General features: G+C 43.9%; 1 protein-coding gene across 1 annotated transcript; it reads right to left on the bottom strand.

Moving 5' to 3' along the window:
- Positions 1–14,458: 14,458 nt before the first annotated feature.
- On the bottom strand, positions 14,459–15,853 carry nkx3.3 (NK3 homeobox 3; the record flags this gene model as incomplete). The annotated part of the gene is made up of 2 exons (XM_084470929.1): positions 14,459–15,027; positions 15,532–15,853. 2 exons carry the CDS (start codon positions 15,851–15,853, stop codon positions 14,459–14,461), a joined length of 891 nt encoding a protein of 296 aa, XP_084327055.1.
- Between the last annotated feature and the right edge of the window lie 4,854 nt (positions 15,854–20,707).

Below are 20,707 nucleotides of genomic sequence, written 5' to 3'. Positions count from 1 at the left end.
TTTGGCCAGGGAGACTCTGGTTTCCACTGCTGTGCAGGCTCTGCTGCAGCTCTCCATGGCGCCTCCCCTACAGGAAGGACCTCCTGTCACAACTGGGGGATCGAATTTGGCACCCAGACCCTCGTCGCCTCCAGCTCTGGGTTTGGCCACTGCAGGGCCCGAACCACTGCTGACGTCCTGCACGGCGACCGTCAGGAACACTATCCTGAATGCCAGGGCGCCATCTACCAGGGCACAGTACGAGAATAGATGGAAGCTGTTCTCCGACTGGTGTAAGGGGAAGGTAGTAGACCCAGCACGTTGCTCCGTGGCCACCGTTCTGGAGTTCCTGCAGTCCCTCCTCGGTAGTGGTCATTCTCATTCCACGCTGAGGGTCTATGTGGCTGCTATTTCTTCCCAGCATGAAAGGGTTGATGGAGCCACAGTGGGGTGCAAAAGGTTGGTGTCCCTCTTTCTTAGAGGGGCTCTGCGGCTGCGTCCCCCTAGGACCCTGAGGGCCCCAGCATGGGATCTGCCCCTGGTGCTGGAGGACATGTCATTACCTCAGTTTGAGCCCTTGACCCAGGTAGGGTGAAAGTGGTTGTCCATGAAGGTGGCTTTCCTGCTTGCCATTACCTCCGCGAAGCGGGTCGGGGAGTTGCAGGCCCTATCCGTGGCAGATACATGCCTGCGTTGGAACCCTGATGGCTCGGGTGTAGTTTTATGGCCAAATGTGGCATTCCTGCCCAAGGTGCTTTCACGCACCCATCTCAACCAGCCTATCCAGCTCGCTCGTTTTGACTCCCTATCTGAGGAGGGTAGATCTGAGCTGCTCTGCCCGGTACGGGTGCTTAAGGCCTACATTGCTGCTACTGCTAGTATAAGACAGTCAGAGCAATTGTTCATGTGTCACGATGGCCCTAACAGAAGTTGTGCTCTCTCCAAACAGCGACTGTCCCACTGGGTGGTCGAAGCCATACGCACGCCTATGGGGCCAGTGGCCGCCCCCCGCCATCTGGGGTGAGGTGCCACTCCACCAGAAGCGTTGCAACCTCATGGGCTGCACTATAAGGGGTGCCCCTGGAGGCTATCTGTGCTGCGGCGTCATGGACAACGCCTGGCACATACACTAGGTTCTACTGGGTCAACGTCGCCGACCCCTATCCAATGGGTGCGGTCCTACGTCCAAGCTCTGCTGCCTCCAATGAGTGAGGTGGGTGTTGGATTCTTTGTGACCTTGTTGGTATGGTCATCCAGTGCTTTAAGCACCGCCTCTGGCGGTCAGTAAGGATGAAATAGAACGAAAGTTACAGATGTAACTAGGGTTCTATGAATCCTGGATGACCGCCAGAGCTTCTAGTCACTACAGAATCCTTGTGTTTTCACGAGAAGATTCTAGGAACAGATCCTCTAACGACACCGGAAGTTATAGACTTCCCGGTGTCACGTGGGGGTCACAGGTGACTATGTTGGTATTAGGTACTCGAAATGCGCATGCGCGAGGTGGATATATCCAGTGCTTTAAGCACCGCCTCTGGTGGTCATCCAGGATTCATAGAACCGTAGTTACATCTGTAACTTTCGTTTGCTTGTGTATTTGTTTGTGTGTGTGTGTGTGTGTGTGTGTGGCCCCTGGTGATGCTATTGTTAAAATGACTTTTTTTTTTTTTTACTTTTGGACTGTTCAGAGCCACATGCTTGAGATTGGTGTACGGCTCTCTGTCTGTCTGATGACAATGTATGCATTTATCAGGGACAGAAGAGCAGACATAGAACTGCTGCTTTGTCATGTTTAGGTTAGCCTTAGTGCACGGCACAGAAATGCACACTCATGCCAATAGCCGTGGTTAACAAGATTCAGAGGAAATGAGAATGTAAAGATTAGGAGCCACAGAAGATGTCGGGGTCAGACACCCCAAAACACACACATAAGTGCAAATGACACCTTCCTACAGTTTGTCTGTTTGTCAGTTTGTCAGTGGCTTTGTTCAAACGTGTCCCCTCTCTTGCGTCCAATCCCCTGCAGCCCCGATAATGTAAACTATTTAGTCTGCCAGTAGCTATTTTTGACTCTACTCTTTCTGTCTGTCTTCCCCCCTCTATCTGTCTGTTTGTTTGTCTTTCTGTCCTTCTGTGTGTGTGTGTGTGTGTGTGTGTGTGTGTGTGTGTGTGTGTGTGTGTGTGTGTGTGTGTGTGTGTGTGTGTGTGTGTGTGTGTGTGTGTGTGTGTGTGTGTGTGGTATTGCCAGCTTGTTTTGAATCGTAAAAGACTTGGTTTGGATTTTGAATGAAGACAATTATGCCGGAAGTTAACAACAGTGCAATTACAATACCATTGCACCACTGCTGTCTGGTGCTAACACGTTTTGCCACTTAAAATAGGATTCACAACTGTGCAACAACTGTAGGATTTATAATCTAGTTTTTCTGGTTTTGTGTGTGTGTGTGTGTGTGTGTGTTTGTGTGTGTGGGGGGGTCTGTTCCACTGTTATCTCAACAGCTCTTGACTACATCCTTCTCCCACCTTTTCTGTCTATGTAATGTTATCACCCTCAAGGACATTATATCTGACTGTATTTGGATAGCCACAATGAGTAGTGTTCACACAGACACACAAGTCTCTCTGAAACACGCACACACAATCCCATGTGTCACACACAAACACATACACATACGCGTGTCACACACACACACACACACACACACACACACACACACACACACACACACACACACACACAAGAGTATATAAACTGCTGAAAAACACTTTGATACTCCAACTACCTCTCTCTCTCTCTCTCTCTCTCTCTCTCTCTCTCTCTCTCTCTCTCTCTCTCTCTCTTCTATATTTATTGCCCTATTTCTTGCTACGTTTGTCTGCTCACTCTCCATCTATTAGCCTGGATCACCACGGAAACACTTAGCATGAATTACAGTGTGATACCAGATTAAGCCTCCACTGTCCATTTTATTTGCTCTTTCCCAAGAAGCTAATGGATGAGGTGTGATTAGCTACTCTCTCCCTAACACTCATCCACACACACACATCTCATCTCCTATAGCGGGTGCTGCTGGATAAAGGAGCTGTTGTTTTAATCCCCTGAGCTGTCTTTCCCTCTCTCTCTCTCTCTCTCTCTCTCTCTCTCTCTCTCTCTCTCTCTCTCTCTCTCTCTGCTTTTTTATCAAATATCTCATGTAAAGTAGAGGTTTTGTTTTGCAGCATGTAGAACTGATATGAAAATAACATTAAAACATCAACAGTGACAACATAACAAATGATAAATAGACAACCAAGATAGACCAAGCTTTTAAAACATAAAAAAGGACATACAGTATATCCGAGGGTTTGGGAGAAAAATGGAGGCTTATTCTATACGTCTAGTTTGTAAGCGCCTGTATTACTGTAGGTCTGACTAAGTGCTGGTCTTAGTGTTGGGCCCATAATCATAGGAGAGACTAGGACAGTTTGCTTTTTGACAATAAAACATCACATTCCAATGCCCCAGATGAAGTAACTTTTGAACTCTTCATTAATATTCCTAGTGCGGTTAGGGCTAGGGTTAGGGTTACTTGTGTCGAGTTTGAGTGTCTTTTTGTAATTGTTGTTCTTTTTTTTTTTAATTAAATGAAATGACAAGTTAAAAACCAAGTCCTGTTCTCAGTAACCTGCAGTTTTTCGGTGGGACCAAGACCATACTCACTGTAAGACCCCCATGGGTTCCACCCTCAGTATCTTTAGTCCTTCATCAGCGCTTCCAGTGCAACTCAGAGGACGAACAATTCTTCTAGTGTCGTATAAATAGGTAGATGGTTAAATGTTCCCCAAACAGAACAACAAGAGAAGAACAAAAGTAGAACACTTCAGCTCACCCTGTTCATTGTTTCTGGGAGAAAAATAAACCGGGGGGTAATTGTGAAGGATGGGAGAATATTCCACACAGTTGTTCACTACGACCGCGCTGGCTATTGTAATACTGGATGGGGGTTAGGGTGCTAAAGTTAGCCTGCAAAGCCAGTCGGGTCTTGAATGTTCTGGTAGCCTGGAGATCCTTGAGATGAGGGAGGTAGATACCCTTCCTGTCATCACTCAGACGAGCAGGGTGAGGGGGGAGAGAGTGTGTGTGTGTGTGTGTGTCTGCCTACAGGATTGTCTTTAATACACAGAGGAACCACTGGAACCACAAGCATGTGTATGTACCTGTGGGTGCCCGTGCATACGCACACGCGCACACACACACACACACACACACACACACACACACACACACACACACACACACACACACACACACACACACACACACACACACCTGTCTTTCATCCCATCAGACAGAAGGACCATTGTGTGTGTGTGTGTGTGTGTGTGTGTGTGTGTGTGTGTGCGCTTGTGAGTTGAGTGCATAATCTCTCTTAACTAAAGCGTTAAAAGAACTACATCTCTATAAAATGACACCCCCTCTCTTGGCGATACCTGGAGGTAGTGGGGGGTGGCTGGGGGGTCTGGATGGGAACAGAGACGTTGGGAACCAGTGAGTCAACACACATTGCAGTGGAAAAGATCAATGTCTCCCAACATTTGCAGTATTTACTATAATATGTGTATAAAGTAAATCCAAAGCCAATGTTGTGAGAAGGCTATCAAACATTTGCTTTTTATTTCCATGTGTGTTCAGCAGCACATCTCATTAATCAGCCGCAGAGGGCCCCAGGGGGACGGCGGTGATTAGTGACGACAGACTGGAGCGAGGTTGCTTCGTGATCAAAGCAGAGAGCCGTCACACCACCGCCACCCCTCTGCTGGCCCTCAGGCCCTAAGAGTCAGGTCTCTAAAATGGACAGCAGTGATCAAATGAGACGTTCTAACAGGTGAGTGCAGGTGTCTCCCCTCCACATGCACATACACACACACACACACACACACACACACACACACACACACACACACACACACACACACACACACATACAATTTCCTCTTCTATTGCCCTACGCTGGGTCTCAAATGTTGTGACAGGCCCCTTTAAAAAAAGAAAAGGCAGAATAGGGCCCTCCCCACCAGTCACTCACAGAGAATGACCTGTGACTCGAAACACACACACACAGACAGGCACAGACGGACACACACACACACACACACACACACACACACACACACACACACACACACACACACACACACACACAGGCAATGACAAACACACACACACACACACACACACACACACACACACACATGCACTGACAGACAACGCGCGCGCACACACACACACACACACACACACACACACACACACACACAGGCCCAAACCGACAGAAAAAAAGATTAGAAGAGAGTGATAATATATAAAATTATATATATATATATATATATATATATATATAAACAGAGAGCAAAATAGTGAGAGTCCCACTGATAATAGATAGGGGTTAGTCGGAGTTAGAGGTAGGAGAGAGGGAGAATGAACAAAGAGAGAGAGTGAGATAGTGAGAGTGAGTGGGGTAGCACAGGTGCAGTCAGGGACACTCAAAGAAGAGGAACTGCTGCCCTTTGAACTAGTTCAGGGAAACTGAGCTGTTTTCCTCTCCTGTCAGCAGGGCCTGATCGCCATGCCTTGGAGCTGGGGCCCACTTGCAGTCGGGTCCTGCTGAAAACACCTTGAATCATTCAATTACTAACTTCACTTCATGCACAGTTTGGATTTTTAATAACTAAGTCATAAGTCTTTGTTTATGCAAACAATTATTTCTGAGTCAAAACTTCCATAACTTGTTTGGCAAGTCAATGCAAACATTGTAAAGTAGGGAGAATTTGTCATGAGAATTTGATGAACTTATTATTAAGCATTATCTAATGCTTAATAATAGGAATTATTTCCCGTTCTCTCTCATTCGTTGGAAATGTATCAAAACACGTCTGGTTTGAAATGTATCAAGTGTGTGTGTGTGTGTGTGTGTGTGTGTGTGTGTGTGTGTGTGTGTGTGTGTGTGTGTGTGTGTGTGTGTGTGTGTAACTGTGTATGTATCCAGGCTTCCAAGACAGCAAAGCATTATCAGGTCAAGGCGAGTACAATTTTATTGGAGGGGAGTGGAATTCTTCCCTGTGTCCTTGTGCCGGATGCAGGTGTCAGAGCAAGGAGCACAGCAACTCCAAGTGAGGCATTCATTCATTCACACTCTCAATAACACACACACACACACACACACACACACACACACACACACACACACACACACGAGGACAGGATTTATTGACTGACTTTTTGTTATTGATTTATTGATCGATTGAGTGAGGTCCGACTGTAGACTACCACAACGATTGCATTTGGGATCAGAGTCAATTTCATGTAATCTGGCTTTACTGAAATTAGCTCTCTGAACCACCTTTAGCTGAATCAGAGTCGAGCACAGGATGATGAAGAGTTCATCCTGACCAGTGCCACTTGCCACCAGTCCCCTGTCAACACCCATTTCCTCCTCCCAACCAGACTTTGATTTGTTTTTTTGATGCGTTCAGAGACATGATGTTTCAATAAATGCCGGCTATGAACTGCCTCTGGGTAGGGTGGTTAAAAGATGAATATTATTAACACTTTCAAAATATAAAAACTCTATCCTCAATCCTCCCATCCACCACTCACATCTTCCCCTCTCCCTCAATTCATCCTGCCTTTGCTCCATTCCATCTCCTCCCTTCATTCATCCATCCTCCCTCCCTCCCTACACTAAGAAGATGAGGCCTTCACAACTTAAGGAACTGCATTACAATCAGTATGTTTACAGTGTGTTTCAATAATGTGTCGATTTGTGTCAAGACCCATTGTTTCTGTGAGATTTAGCAAGGACACACTTGTTGTTTTCTATTTCAAATTCAGCAAATGAAATCCAGGTTTTCCCTCACCCTCCCATTCCTTGAGTCATCTCTCCCTATCCCTCTCTATCTCCCCTCTCCCTCTCCATTCTCCCTCTCCCTCTCCATTCTCCCTCTCCCTCTTCATCCTCCCTCTCACCCTCACAGTAACGACCCCTTCCCCACTTTAAAAACTTGCTTTTTGCTTTCAGAAGAAGTTGTTTTTTTATAAATTGTGAGCATCCAGCCTGCTCTTCTGCAATGCTAAATAGCCTTTCACAGGCCTCTGAGGCAGGTAGAGGTGAGTTCAGCTTCACTCACAGCTTGCACACTGCAGGGAAAGATTTCTGCAAGTCCATGTGATCTGCTGAACAGGCCAAGTGTCTTTTCAGTTGTTTGGAGTTGGAAGCAGGGCACACAAGAAGTCCGCTTCGTCAGATGAACTGGACCTGGGGGACTTTTGGACGCCGCCAGATCGGGTCCCTGTTAGTTAAAGGGATAGTTCAGGATTTTGGAGATCGGGTCTCATAATCCAAGTGAGCCAGTGTGTTATTTATCATTGGAGACCGTTTTAAACACTTTTCATTCAGTCCTTCTAGTTGCAGAAATCGCTGGCGCTAGGCTAGCACAAGTCGAGGGGAACTGCTAGCCTGCCAATAAAAACTGTTTTACCCACTCCAAAGTACATCCGATGCAAACCAATTATAATGCCTTACTATCGATGTAAATGTCTGTGTTGATAGAATAATATTAGAAATAAAACTATCCTTGTATCGCAATGATCACATTACATTTTGGGGGACTACTTTCTCAGCAGCGGAATTTCACTTTGCTCTGGTGTAGCAACCAATTCACTACAGCAGAAGGTCAACAGAGAAGCCCACTCCAGGTAATATCAGTCCGCCGCTGCCTTAGCTTGCTTCCAACTACAGGGATTATAAACTAAATGCAATGTGATGCAAGGGTAAGTTTTTTTCTAACACTATTCTATCAACACAGACATTTACATCGATTGTCGGGCATTGTAATTGGTTTGCCTCGGGAGTGGGTAAAACTGTTTTTATTGGCAGGCTAGCAGTTCCCCTCGACTTGCGCTAGCCTAGCACCAACAATTTCTGCAACTATAAGGACTGAATGAAAAGTATTGAAAACAATCTCCAATGATAAATAACACACTGGCTCACTTGGAAATGAGACCCGATGTCCAAAATCCTGAACTATCCCTTTAACCTAGAGAGAGAGGGGAATGAATTTCTTATTGTAATGTTTTTGTATTAAAAAATGTCTGTAGTATTCCTACAGACACAAACATCGACATAGTCCTGCATCCGCTTACTTTTACCCTCAAACCCACAAATCTTACATTTTGGTAAATATTATTTTTATGCCAATTTCTTTCTGGAAACAACGGTCACAAAATAATACAGTCAAATACGGTGCACAATTCACTGATACCATACAGGAAGGCAGCAAAGGCGGTGAAGGCTCTCGCTCTCTTGCTCTCTTGCTCTCTCGCTCTCTTTCTCTCCACAGCCAGAGAGGGGCAAAGAGAGGAGAAGGAATAGTGGCAGCTTGTGTGTGCATGTGAGTGTGAGGGGCTCTAAGTAGTCTGTGAGTATGTCTTTATCGGCTCTCTGACAGGAGACGTCTCCCTGCCGGACCTGTTCTCTGCCCCCCCCCCTCCCCTCTGCTTATCACCCCTAATTAAAACATCTGGATTCCTCCCTCCATGTGAGTGTGTGTGTGTGTGTGTGTTTTGATGCATGCAGGCTGTGTGTGTGTGTGTGTGTGTGTGTGTGTGTGTGTGTGTGTGTGTGTGTGTGTGTGTGTGTGTGTGTGTGTGTGTGTGTGTGTGTGTGTGTGAGAAGGAGAGCGAGCAGAGGAGTTCTCAGCATAGAGCACAATCAGAAGGAGAAAGTGCAACAGGTTGGATATCATGATCTGGCTGTTTATATGTCCATCTATGGCCAGAGGAGCTCTGCAAATATGAATCTGCTCTCTGTTACCACAAAAGTAACAGAGAGAGTAACAGGGAGTTACCCCTACACATGCAGAGGGAAATGCATGTATATGCATTTGTCTGGTAGAAACATCCAATAGAAATTACCGTCATTTGTTATGATGTCAGTGTTTAAAACTGCCACGAAATGTATTCATTTGAACAACCACAGTATTTCAGCACACATACCCTTACACAAACGAACACACAGCCGCTCTTTATTTTAAGTGAATCATTATTAATTAGTGATTAGCAATTAGCTTAATTTGCTGTGGGCCCCATTTAATTTGTTCAGAACATCAAAACATGCATGTCGACTATGAGAACTCTAATGTAAGCTAATTACATTAGGTTAATACAATACCAGACCTGACAATCCAGTTTCTGCACTGAGCTGAAGGAGGCATCCAAGCTGTGGAAACAATCTGCATACTACTGAGAATCTACTGAGAATCTCCCCAGAATACACTGTTTAAGATAACCTACAGCATGTGAGGGTATGGTGTCCTAGTCTAGTTTTTGTTTGGCTGCTGGAGAGATGACTCGGCTTGTGTGTGATGGATGTGTCTCATGCCTCCACTGTAAATGTTTACATTCCTACTAGCACTGATGCTATCTGCTAATAGTTTCTGGATCAGACCCAACCACTCATTTTTTAACGTTGTGTAATGCATGCATTTGTGTGTAGGAGAAACATATATAGAGATAAAGCCAAGGAAGGAAGACACAGGACGAGGAGAGAGAGAGGGAGGGAGAGGGAGAGAGAGTGAGAGAGAGAGAGAGAGAGAGAGAGAGAGAGAGAGAGAGAGAGAGAGAGAGAGAGAGAGAGAGAGAGAGAGAGAGAGAGAGAGAGAGAGATCATGGAGGTGGGGGGTCGGGGGGGGGGGGGGGTTGCAGGTTAAAGGTCAGCTGATCTGTCTTTAAACAGAAGTATTAACCATGACCCCTCTAACTTCCTGAGTCCTGCCCTTTGTCTGCTTTGAGCTAACACATTAACCAAGCCATAACACACAAACTGATGCACACACGCATACCCACACGCACACACACACACACACACACACACACACACCACACACACACAGACACACAAACATACCTAAACGGTTGCACAAACGTAACCACCCTCCCAAACACAAACATACACAGACAGACACACTCCCAAAAACACACACACACACACACACACACACACACACACACACACGTTGCCAAACACAACCTGCAAAATCGACCCATTACCTCTCTGCATCAGTCCCTTGCCAAGCTTGTAAAAGAGTTGTTGGTACAACGTGTCATTAACACAACATCTAGCAGGCTCTGGCCTGATACTTCCACCCCCGCGGGTGCCAGCCTAAGACGTGGCGGTAAACTCCTGGGAGACGTTCTCCCCACAGCTCCTGCAGCAAATGATCACTGCCCTCTAATATGAGCAGCCAGCATCACCGCCGGGTGGCTCTAAGAGTTGGAACACGTCCGGGTTGGTCGGTGGGCCACTGCACTCGGGGCCCTACCCTCGACACATTCCACGCTGAGAATTCACCTTTTCACAGGAAAGGCATGAAGCGATCCATGCACGGGGTGATGAAGGTGTTAACTGGCTGTATCTGCATGGGGTCATAGTACCTTTGTTGGAGTGATTTCCCCCCCCCCCCCGCTTGGTCCGCGTCGAGACTAGAGCGACTGGAGGGAAATTATTTGGATGACAGAGGCAAAGGAGTGTCACTGAGGCTGTGTTTAGATCACTTAGATTCCTTTGTCCTGGTCTCTGTATCGGGCCATTGACGCTTGTCTGTCTGTCAGTCCATCCGTATGCCTGCATACCTGTATGTCTCTCTGTCTGTCTTTCTGTCTGTTTTTCCATCTGCCTGTCCAACTTTCTCTCTGTTGTTTGGTCTTTGCCTATCTGTCTGTCTGCCTGTCTAAATATCTGCCTATTGGTCTGTCTGTGTACGTCCACCTATCTGCGCCTCTGTCTGTCTGTCTATCTGTCTGTCTGTCTGCCTGTCTCTCTGTCTGCCTGCCTGTATGTACGGCTGCCTGTCTGCCTATCTGCCTAGCTTCACCAGCTCACTCAGTCCACACTGCAGAGAAGTACGCGACGCTCCCTCTCAGGGAGAACTGTTTACATACTTGCAGATTACATATTCAAACATAAATGCTTGTAGGCTCACTCAAGTCGGTTCTCCAACACACACACTTAGTAAATAGTGTGTTTTTTTGGCTTTTTCTTGCCAAGTCTCTAGATTGATGAGATAGGAATTAGGGAGGGGAGGGAAGCAGATAACTAGGGGGAAGAAGTTGCCTTTTCACGGTAGGCGGTATGATCTGCCCACTTTGCCCAATGTGTGGGAGCACAGAGGTTTTCTTTCTACGTAGGTGTTGGACAATCGGCTGAGTCTAGGAGAGTGTTGTGTGGTTGATTAAGTTCCACTATTGTCTCCCCTGAAATGTCTCAGTCCAACAATAACCAAGTGATTCTGAAGTCACCAGAACTGTGTTGGAAAGAAGTGTTTCATAAAGTTGTCTCTGCGTATGAATACAAAAATATGTTTGCGTATTGTTTTACAGCAATAGCGGTTTCTGATGGAAATGTTATATTTGGCAAAAATAAAAAAGTTGTATGACTGGCAAACTGGCACACATGGCAAACACACACACATGTATGACTCTCACTGGCAAATGCACACACACACACACACACACACACACACACACACACACACACACACACACACACACACACACACACTCACACAGCAAAGCATGTTCTTCACAATGCAACACTGCAAAATAGGCTTGGGCAGGATTTCGGTCAAACAGGTTGTAGTGGTGAAAGTAAGGGAGTAGGTGTTTAGTCTGATTCAAGTGGCACCCATCCCACTCTTCACATGTCATTCACAAGACTTGGAAGAGACCGTCCCGACCATCAACGCAAATAGTGTTTTTTTTCAGCTGAATGAACTTCAAGTCCTGGAAACAATGCAAATTGAAACCCTGGATATTTGTACGTTAATAGACAGACATTGGCAAAGATTAGCTTCATAAAGTAATGAAGATGGTTCAACGTTGCTGCGCTGCACTTTGCGCTAGCTCCCGAAGGCTCTGTGTGCAGTGTGCACCACTAACCTGACAATTACGAAGGTTAAAAATAGCAAAAAAAGAACTAGAAAATACTTGATTTGTTTTTGTTTTGCGATGGCAGTGTCACACCGCTGACTCTCCATGGCAGTGGGATGTGGGTGTAGTCTCCTCAGTCGAGCATGATTGATGGTATCTGTCTTATGTGAATGGTGCACTGCAACATCGCCACGGTCTGTTGACCCCCTCTGACTCATGCAGCTGCTCAGTAGGAGCATGAGAGACCTCCCCCAACACCCCCCCCCCCCCCCGGGGGAAGTCTGCTCTCCAGACATCCTTAAACAAGAATACACTCCCTGATTTCTTCTAATTTTCTATTGTTTGTGAAATGCGTATGGTTTGGTTTGCCTCGCACAGCAAATAAGCTCAAATAACACACCTCAGGCTTTGCCTGAGGCATTTTTTTGTTTTTTGTAGGACTATACTTTTGACTAGTACTTCCTCAAGACCTTCTATCATGTTTTTGTTTTTAAAGTTTGTTAGATTCTCAAATGTCTGTAAAAGTGTAGTCTATAACATATGTATGAAATAGTGTGTAGTTTGCAGGAGCAAGTATGTTGCAGAATTGCAAATAAAGTGCAAAGCAGCGCTTTTGTTTAAGTTACATGTGTTTAAGGTATAGTAACAAAAACTCTGTTGTGTTAGTTTGGTCTAAGCATGTGTCTATAGTGTTCAAGCAATGGGCAAAAACTGTAATGCAGCCAAACTCCACGTTGGATGTATATGAATCAGAATGCTTTTTATTGACAAGCTTTCACATACAAATATGTCGATGTTTGTGTTATCTTACTGTATGTGCAGAAAGTAAAAATAAGAAACCAAACTACAATCCACTTAATCCTTACAGAACCAAACTATAGGGGGGAATGTTGGGTAGTGTTGGCTGTTTGGTGAAACAGCACCAGTTCCAGCACTTATAGGGACATGTGATCATAACTGTAAATACCCACTTTCTACCTAGTTTCACTTCGGTAGTTTTATGGCTATGTAAGCAAGAACGGCAGAATTTGATTGCCGAAACACAAGTCGATAGATGGATGGATGGAGTGGATTGATGTTTAGCTAAGCTTAACTTTGTCATTGAGTGTTGAGGTAGAAATTGCAGAACCTGTATTAGAGTAAAGAGTCACTGGTTGTCAGGTATAAATGTGATGCATCACATCCAGGCTGCAACAGCTAGGAACACAATGGAAAACAGGGCTGTGGATAGTCATAGTTATTTTACTAGGGTTAGGGTTACTTGTATCTGTAATAATGTTAAATTCATCAGGAATTCAGAGTAAACTTGAATTTAGTATATAAATGCTCTACTTTGAATCTGTTGAACAACTAAAGTGATTTTGTTATTTTTGGGAATAATAAACATATGCAAATATTGTGTTGTTCAAAGGGATCGGCATTGTCAAGACAAACAAAACACACACACACACACACACACACACACACACACACACACACTCAAACACACACACACACACACACACACACACACACACACACACACTCAAGCACACACACACACGCAAGCACACACACACACACACACACACACACACACACACACACACACACACACACACACACACACACACACACACACACACTTATTTGATTGGCTGTACAGCTTACCCTAGGTAGTTATAACAATTTAACTCCTTGATATTTGAAGTAGACACATGTGGGTACTTCTTGTCAAAAATAATAAGTACATAATATGATAATAAATATTAATTGCTGCAGCAAAGTAGAAGATTGTCGAGTCATAATGCAGTGCTTTTATTTTATGATAATAAAGTTAATAATAATAACAACAAGAAATACAATAATGACAGGTTAATAAATAGTCTCCGTTAACAATATAAATTCTTATAGGAAACGAGAATCCCATGTATAATTCATGACACAGAGTATTTATGTCACTTGTATTTAAATTAACGGTGGGTTTGGTTCATATAGCTTACAGATACAACTGAAAAACTCAGGTGCTCTTAACTTACGGCACAATAAAAGCAGTTTACACAGTGAAATCGTCTCCTCAAGGGATATACATATTTTTTGTAATCCCCTCAAGATGAACAGAAAGACCTTCCTTTATTTGTGCTTAAGGCTACACTGTAGGCCTAATCGAAATGCGTAATCATGAAGAAAGTCAACAGTTGGGGTGACTAAAGTAAATTCCACTCTTAAGATAAGCAACCTCTCATTATAAATAAGACAATATTAAATTGTTGTAATTCAATTAGAAAAATTCACATGAAAAGTAAAAAAAAATGATCTGCCTCATCTGTCCCGGAAATAGCAATGGTTTACTTGTAAATAATAAGTCATATCACAAATCATAATGAGGTTGAGCTGCTTGTTTCATTATATTAAATCTAAAAATGGTGAAACAGGGAATCAAACAAAACATATGTAACTTTCGTTAAGGACAAAACATGAGCAGCCGGTGCGTCGTTTGGAACAAAAACTCAATACGTCTGCTCGTGTCTGGTCTCATTGTTGCCCATTTGTAATAATGTCTTCAACACCAAAGTCTCCTCCGTATGCCTCCGTGGGCGAAATCCCCCGTAGCAGAGCAGGCCTACTGCCTGGCAGCCACGTGTGGAAACAGTGGAGGTATGGGCTGTACTGGTACGTGGAATACAGCGGCACAGCGGGGAACCCCACCGGGTACTGTCTCTGGCTGTCCCTCACCAGCACCTTTACGGCCACCTTCTTCCCCAGCAGGCCAGGGAGGGGACTGGACGGGCCCAGCTCTGTCGACAACAGCAGCTGACGTCGTTTGGTTTTGTACCTCCGGTTCTGGAACCAGATCTTGACCTGCGTCTCAGTGAGTGTCAGCGCCGCGGCCAGGTCAACGCGCTCCGGGCCGGACAGGTACTTCTGCACCCTGAAGCGCCTCTCCAGCTCGTACACCTGCGCGTGGGAGAAGGCCGCCCGGGAGCGCTTCTTGCTACCGGACCCGGGCTGCGAATCCTCGGTCTCGAATTTGAACCTATCGCCGCCGCCGTTGTCGTCTGGCTTATTGTGCTTTGAACAGTGCAGTCGTTCTTCTTCACTCTCTGCGTGGTGGGAGATGTAGAGGACATGTGGTCATAAAGCGAACAAGCGACCCTTTAGAAAAACATCTTAAAAATGCAGAAATCCCCTGTTTCATGTGTCCTTGAAAATATTTGTTCCGCCAGCTCAGGGTCTTGTAGGTCTAACTTCAAAGTGGAAGACATGTCATGTGATGTAGCTAGTACATAAAACGATGTATGCATCTGTGCCTACTTTTTATTTCACCAATGACATTAGGGACATCTTTCAAACAGACATTGCGTCCTATATACTGTGTGAGGCCATCAATGGCTGAAAGCGAAAGCTGTAAATCTAGGCAATAAACCACCTTATTAGCAATGCATCATATTATCAGTGTCCGGCCCTCGAGGTCATCGGACCCTTACACACACAAAGGCACTTTTTTTAAATTATGCATTCCGCAGTGTCAGACATGATATTGATATTTTCTCAATGAGAACCATCGACGTTGTGATGTCGCCCAGTGAAAGGACAGATTCCCTTACCTTCTTTGAGTGAAGTGGGTTTGGTTCCCCAGCGTGGGAAGTTTCCACAGTAGCTCTCAGATGTATAAATCCCAGCAGCATTCAACCCAGGCTCAGGCGCGTCGCCGCCTTCTCCGTACACCTCTGCGTGAGGCAGAGCTGCCGGGACTGTCCTGCACTGATCCCGGGCTTTACCCCGTCCGAGAGCCTCCCTCTCTGTGGCGTTGCAGGTGTGTGTTCTCGACGCGTCTGCCGTAGTAGTGCCTTTCTTAAGGTTCCCCCGCTCCTCCAGTCCTCTGCTGAGGATGTCGTTGATGGAGAACGGGAAAAGGGATAGTGTCATGTTTTGTTATCGACTTGTCCGCATTCACTGATCGACTAATCGAATCGCAGTGGTGATTTGATTGCCAGCTGCGAGTCACCGCAAGTCTTCTGTCAGGTGTTGATGTGTCAGCAGCTGTCAAGTGAGTCAGTATTGCAGTTTGAGCTCCGGAGCCCAAGTAGGCTCACCGCAGATGGGCTGAGCCTCTCTGCTCCGGCTCCTCCTCGTTCCCGCCCTTCCTCGTTTTAATCTTCGCGCGCATAAATTAAGATGATGATGAAGTTGAATGGCCTGTATCGCCTGTAGCCCGCTTCAATCACGAGGTGAGCTTTACAATAAGTAAAGAGCAATCGTTTGACAAATAGTAAATAATAATAATAATCATAATCATATATAATCACAATTATAAGAATGATGATAATAACAATTATAATAATAGTAACAATAATAATAACATTATTATTATTATTATTATTAATACTAATAATAATAATAATAATAATAATAATAAATAAATACATATAGTGCAATACAGATAATAATAAATAGCCTATTAAAAATACACAAATTGCAACAATAAAAAATGTGGTGACACTTTACAATAAGGGTACCTTAATTAACCATACATTTAAATTAATTAATATTTAAAGTTAATTCTGTGAGCATTATCTAACAGTTAATGTTCATTTTATTCATTTCAGTTCATTTTAAGTTACATATTTAATGAGGTTAGGGTTAACCATCCATCCATGTTCTAATGCTATATTATAATGCTTACTACTGCATTAAGTAATATTAGCCTACTATTCATTCGTTAATGTAGGCTACACTTCTACTGAAGCTAAATGATCCAGCCAGGTCTGTGACAGATACCCAATCTCTCCTCGTATATTGTAGCCTACAGTTCTGCTCGAACATACACATAAAGATGTGTTTTGGGTGAGATAAAGTGAGAATAATCCCAAAATAGGCCTGTATTCACCTGTTTTGTACAGCTACACGCTTGTTCTGTGGACACGCAGCGGTTCCTGCAGCATTGAGTAGGCTACGCCATCATGAGGACCTGGATCTCCAAGTACTTCTGTTTTATACGCATTTTATATGCGTTTTATAACACATTTGAACAGCCACAAAATGTGGGATGTCTCGGTAACGTTATAGGCCTACCGCGTTTTCCCTTTGGGGATTAATTAGGTAGGCTATTTACTAACTTACTTTACGTAGGCTACTACTAACTTACCCTACTTACTTAAGTAACTAGGCTATAGGAAGTAAGCCTATAGCCAAAATTGTTCTCGGTTCAATTTGACCCGGTGCATGTTTAAATATTTTAAAAAAATATCTGAAACAAAAACTCACAAAACAAATGTTGTACCTCATTACTGACACTATTAACAATTGAATGTTAACTAATATTGCTATTAACCTCTCACAATTCTCTTTGTTCAATTAGATAGGTAATACAATCGTTTTTCGTCAGAAGAACACGTTCAAACTTTTTTTATGGACTTTAGAAAACCTTTGATATAAAATACATTCCGTTTACATATCATTAGGTTTTTTATGTGTTGATAAATAAAAATAAGACTCCTGTCCTGTTCAGGGTCAATTTGACCTGTTTTTTCAAAGTAAACTTTATTAGGCCTATATAATCCACATATGACAAAGAGAGAAATATGGTTCAAGATAGCTTACTGGGCGTGTATTAGGCTTGATTCTTGATTCCACTGTGGATGCAATGGCTGGGGTCCTTGGCATCTTCTGCCTTGTTGAATATGCAGCACCACAAGTGCCTTCCCAAGCTCCTCTATGTGCCTCTTTATAGTTTTGACATGTTCCACTCAGGAAAAATCTCTCTCGAGGTGACAAACGCATTGTTGGCGATACATCAATTATGTTAGAAAGGATGACCATAGGCCAGCGTGCAGTCATTCGCATGACCCAGAGTTGACCCACAGGACAATCAAAGGTTCCTGTTCCAAAAGCATCTACACGTTGTTACACTCATCAAAGTCCAAAGAAATTGTCAAAATCTCACACTTCTGACCCCTTTTAGCTTCCACTTTCACTGCCGGTGAAAGTGGAGGCTGTTCGGGTCAACTGAGATACTGTTGACCTGAACAGTATCTCTGTGATTTGAAAATGCTGGTGTGTGTGTGTGTGTACCCTAACCCTAACCCTAACCCTAACCCTAACCCTAGGGAGAGGTTACCCTAACCCTAACCCTCACTGACCACACCACGAGAGGCTCCACCTAACTCTAACCCTAACCCTACTAAACCTATCCCTAGCCCTATCCCTAACCCTAGCGCTGACCTGCTCCTACCTGGCTCCCCCTGGTGGCGAAATTAAAAAACTAACAAGAATCAAAACGTACCTTGCTCTGCTCCCTCTTCAGACTACGCCCGATGCATCTCCTTCTCCTCCTTTTTAAAATTAGAAAAAAACGGAAAGATTAAACACACAAATTTTTACAGATTTAACACAACAATTCTATATGAACAAGTGAAAAATAAACAAATTAAATAAAAGGAATGGGAGACTGATGGTGCCAGTGCACCATCAGTGCAGTGCAGTCATCTTAGACTAATAAAACCTGAAAAATATAGAACAACCTAACCCTAACCCCTAACCCAGTCTGTCTGTCATTCTGTCTGTCTGCCCGTCTGTCTTTCTATCGTATACCTTTCTGTCTATCTAAAAGAATAAAACAACACATTACAACCGTATCATGACTAAATGTCTCCCAGGGCCCCTCCTCGCCTGGGTGCCATGGGAGAGGGAGACTTTGTTCCGCCGTCCCAGTGGGGAGCGGGACGGGCAGTGGTGGGGCGGCTCTGCTATCTCTGGCCGCAGCGACAGATAGCGATCACAACTCATGGCGGGGTCTCGTCCTCAGGCATCGCCGTGCTGTCGCCAGTTCTATTTACACTAGGGAGACTCTAGCACTTAGGCTGACACCAGGTATGCCCTACCGGCAGAGCGGTAGCCAGGGGAAGTGGCCGGCCAGGCTATCAGCGGAGACAAACACTTTGTTTACGTTGCCATTCATCTCCATTAATAGTGTCTGCGTACTCAAGCGTGCCAAGGAGCCCTGCAGAGTAGGGAGTCGAGCACTCCCCTGCTCCAATTAAACAGGGCGAGTGTGTGTGTGTGTGTGTGTGTGTGTGTGTGTGTGTGTGTGTGTGTGTGTGTGTGTGTGTGTGTGTGTGTGTGTGTGTGTGTGTGTGTGTGTGTGTGCGTGCGTGCGTGTGTGTGTGTGTGTGTGTGTGTGCGTGGGTGTGTGTTCCATGCACTATTTTTAATATCTGACATATTTTAGTTTTTGATTGTGGTTAATTCATTATTATAATCATAATATTCTTAGCAGTGGTCGTGTGGTAGTAGTAGTAGTAGTAGTAGTAGGCCTAGTAGTAGTAGTAATAATAATACTTATTAGTAGTAGGCCTACAGTTAAGAGCATAGTTTACTGGCTGAAGATGTTTCAAAAATGAAAGTTTTTCGGTGTGGTTCTCTGATCCAGGGGTGAAGATGGAAGTGGGTTGCCTGGATAATGTCCACCTGTGAATCCTAACCGGACATTAACTTGTCCGCTATTCTCGCTGCTTCTGCTTCTCGTCTCACACCGCTGCGTCCACTATTTCCATTTATAACGGGAATAATCCTGCATACTATTATATTTGTATATATTATTACAACAAATATTTGCATATATTGTATTCATATTTAAAAAAATATCTAGATATATTACATTACATTACATTAATATAAATATCACATATAGGCCTACATGAATGTAGGGCCTACTTATATCCAGTAATTATAACATAGACGTATATAACATGGAATGTAGAATATCAATTACCAAATCCAATTGTTTTAATAAGAACCCCTGAAAATGTCCACTATTTTATTTTCCTAAAATGTCGTTAATAAAATCAAAATCAAAGTCCTTGTCTGTCTTTCCCGTAGAAGCCAACATTAAACCATTGTAGATGTATGTAATTTCTCTCCATCTCTGTATGTCTGTCTTTCTGTCTGTCTGTCTGTGTCTCTCTCTCTCTCTCTCTCTCTCTCTCTCTCTCTCTCTCTCTCTCTCTCTCTCTCTCTCTCTCTCTCTCTCTCTCTCTCTGCTCGCGCCTAACAAGATTATTATTATTACAATTTTTTTTATCTTAATAAGCCTAAATTATTAAGATAAAGGAGAAAGTCTTAGTATCATATCAGACAATTTGAGAATGATTACAGACGGCAGGCTAAGAAAATATTGGATTATGCTATAAGAATAGAAAAAGCACACCCTAACAAGGGCACCCGATGTTCTAAAACATTTAAGTACTTCAGTTCTTTGGTTGAGTGTCATTTGTTTTAATGCACACATCTAAAATCCATAAAAATAAATAAAAACATCATGCACCAATACCTTTTTCCTTATATTTGTTCGTAATTTTTGTAAAGCCTATGTTACCAGGACTAATTTGCAGGAGGTAGATATTTCTAGTCGTCCAGTGATAAGACAAATCCAGACAAATAATAAGAACGACGTGTTTTATTTATTAAAAGAAAACGAACTGCGGATATACTTTATCCTTTGGTCGGACACATACTCTCCTCCAACACTCACAAATCCAACCAATTAATTAATTCATTAATTAAGTCAAGTCAACCTCCGCTCGGAAATACTGAATTATATTATACTATAGGCAGTCCATGTATGCAGGAGTCCCTTAAAAAGCCACACATGTCCACAATGATCAGATAAGCAATATAGGCCCACTATTAGAGACAGTTTTTTCCCAGTGCGTTGCCATGGGAATACGTGTAATCCGTGTAACGCTGCACGTGTGTCGTGAGAGCGAGAAGAGAACCGGAGCG

This window comes from Micromesistius poutassou (genome assembly GCF_964030765.1).
Source record: "Micromesistius poutassou genome assembly, chromosome: 7".
In the NCBI taxonomy this organism is placed as follows: Eukaryota; Metazoa; Chordata; class Actinopteri; order Gadiformes; family Gadidae; genus Micromesistius; species Micromesistius poutassou.
Note: the sequence above shows the minus strand (reverse complement) of the source record. Positions and strands in the feature narration are given on the sequence as shown.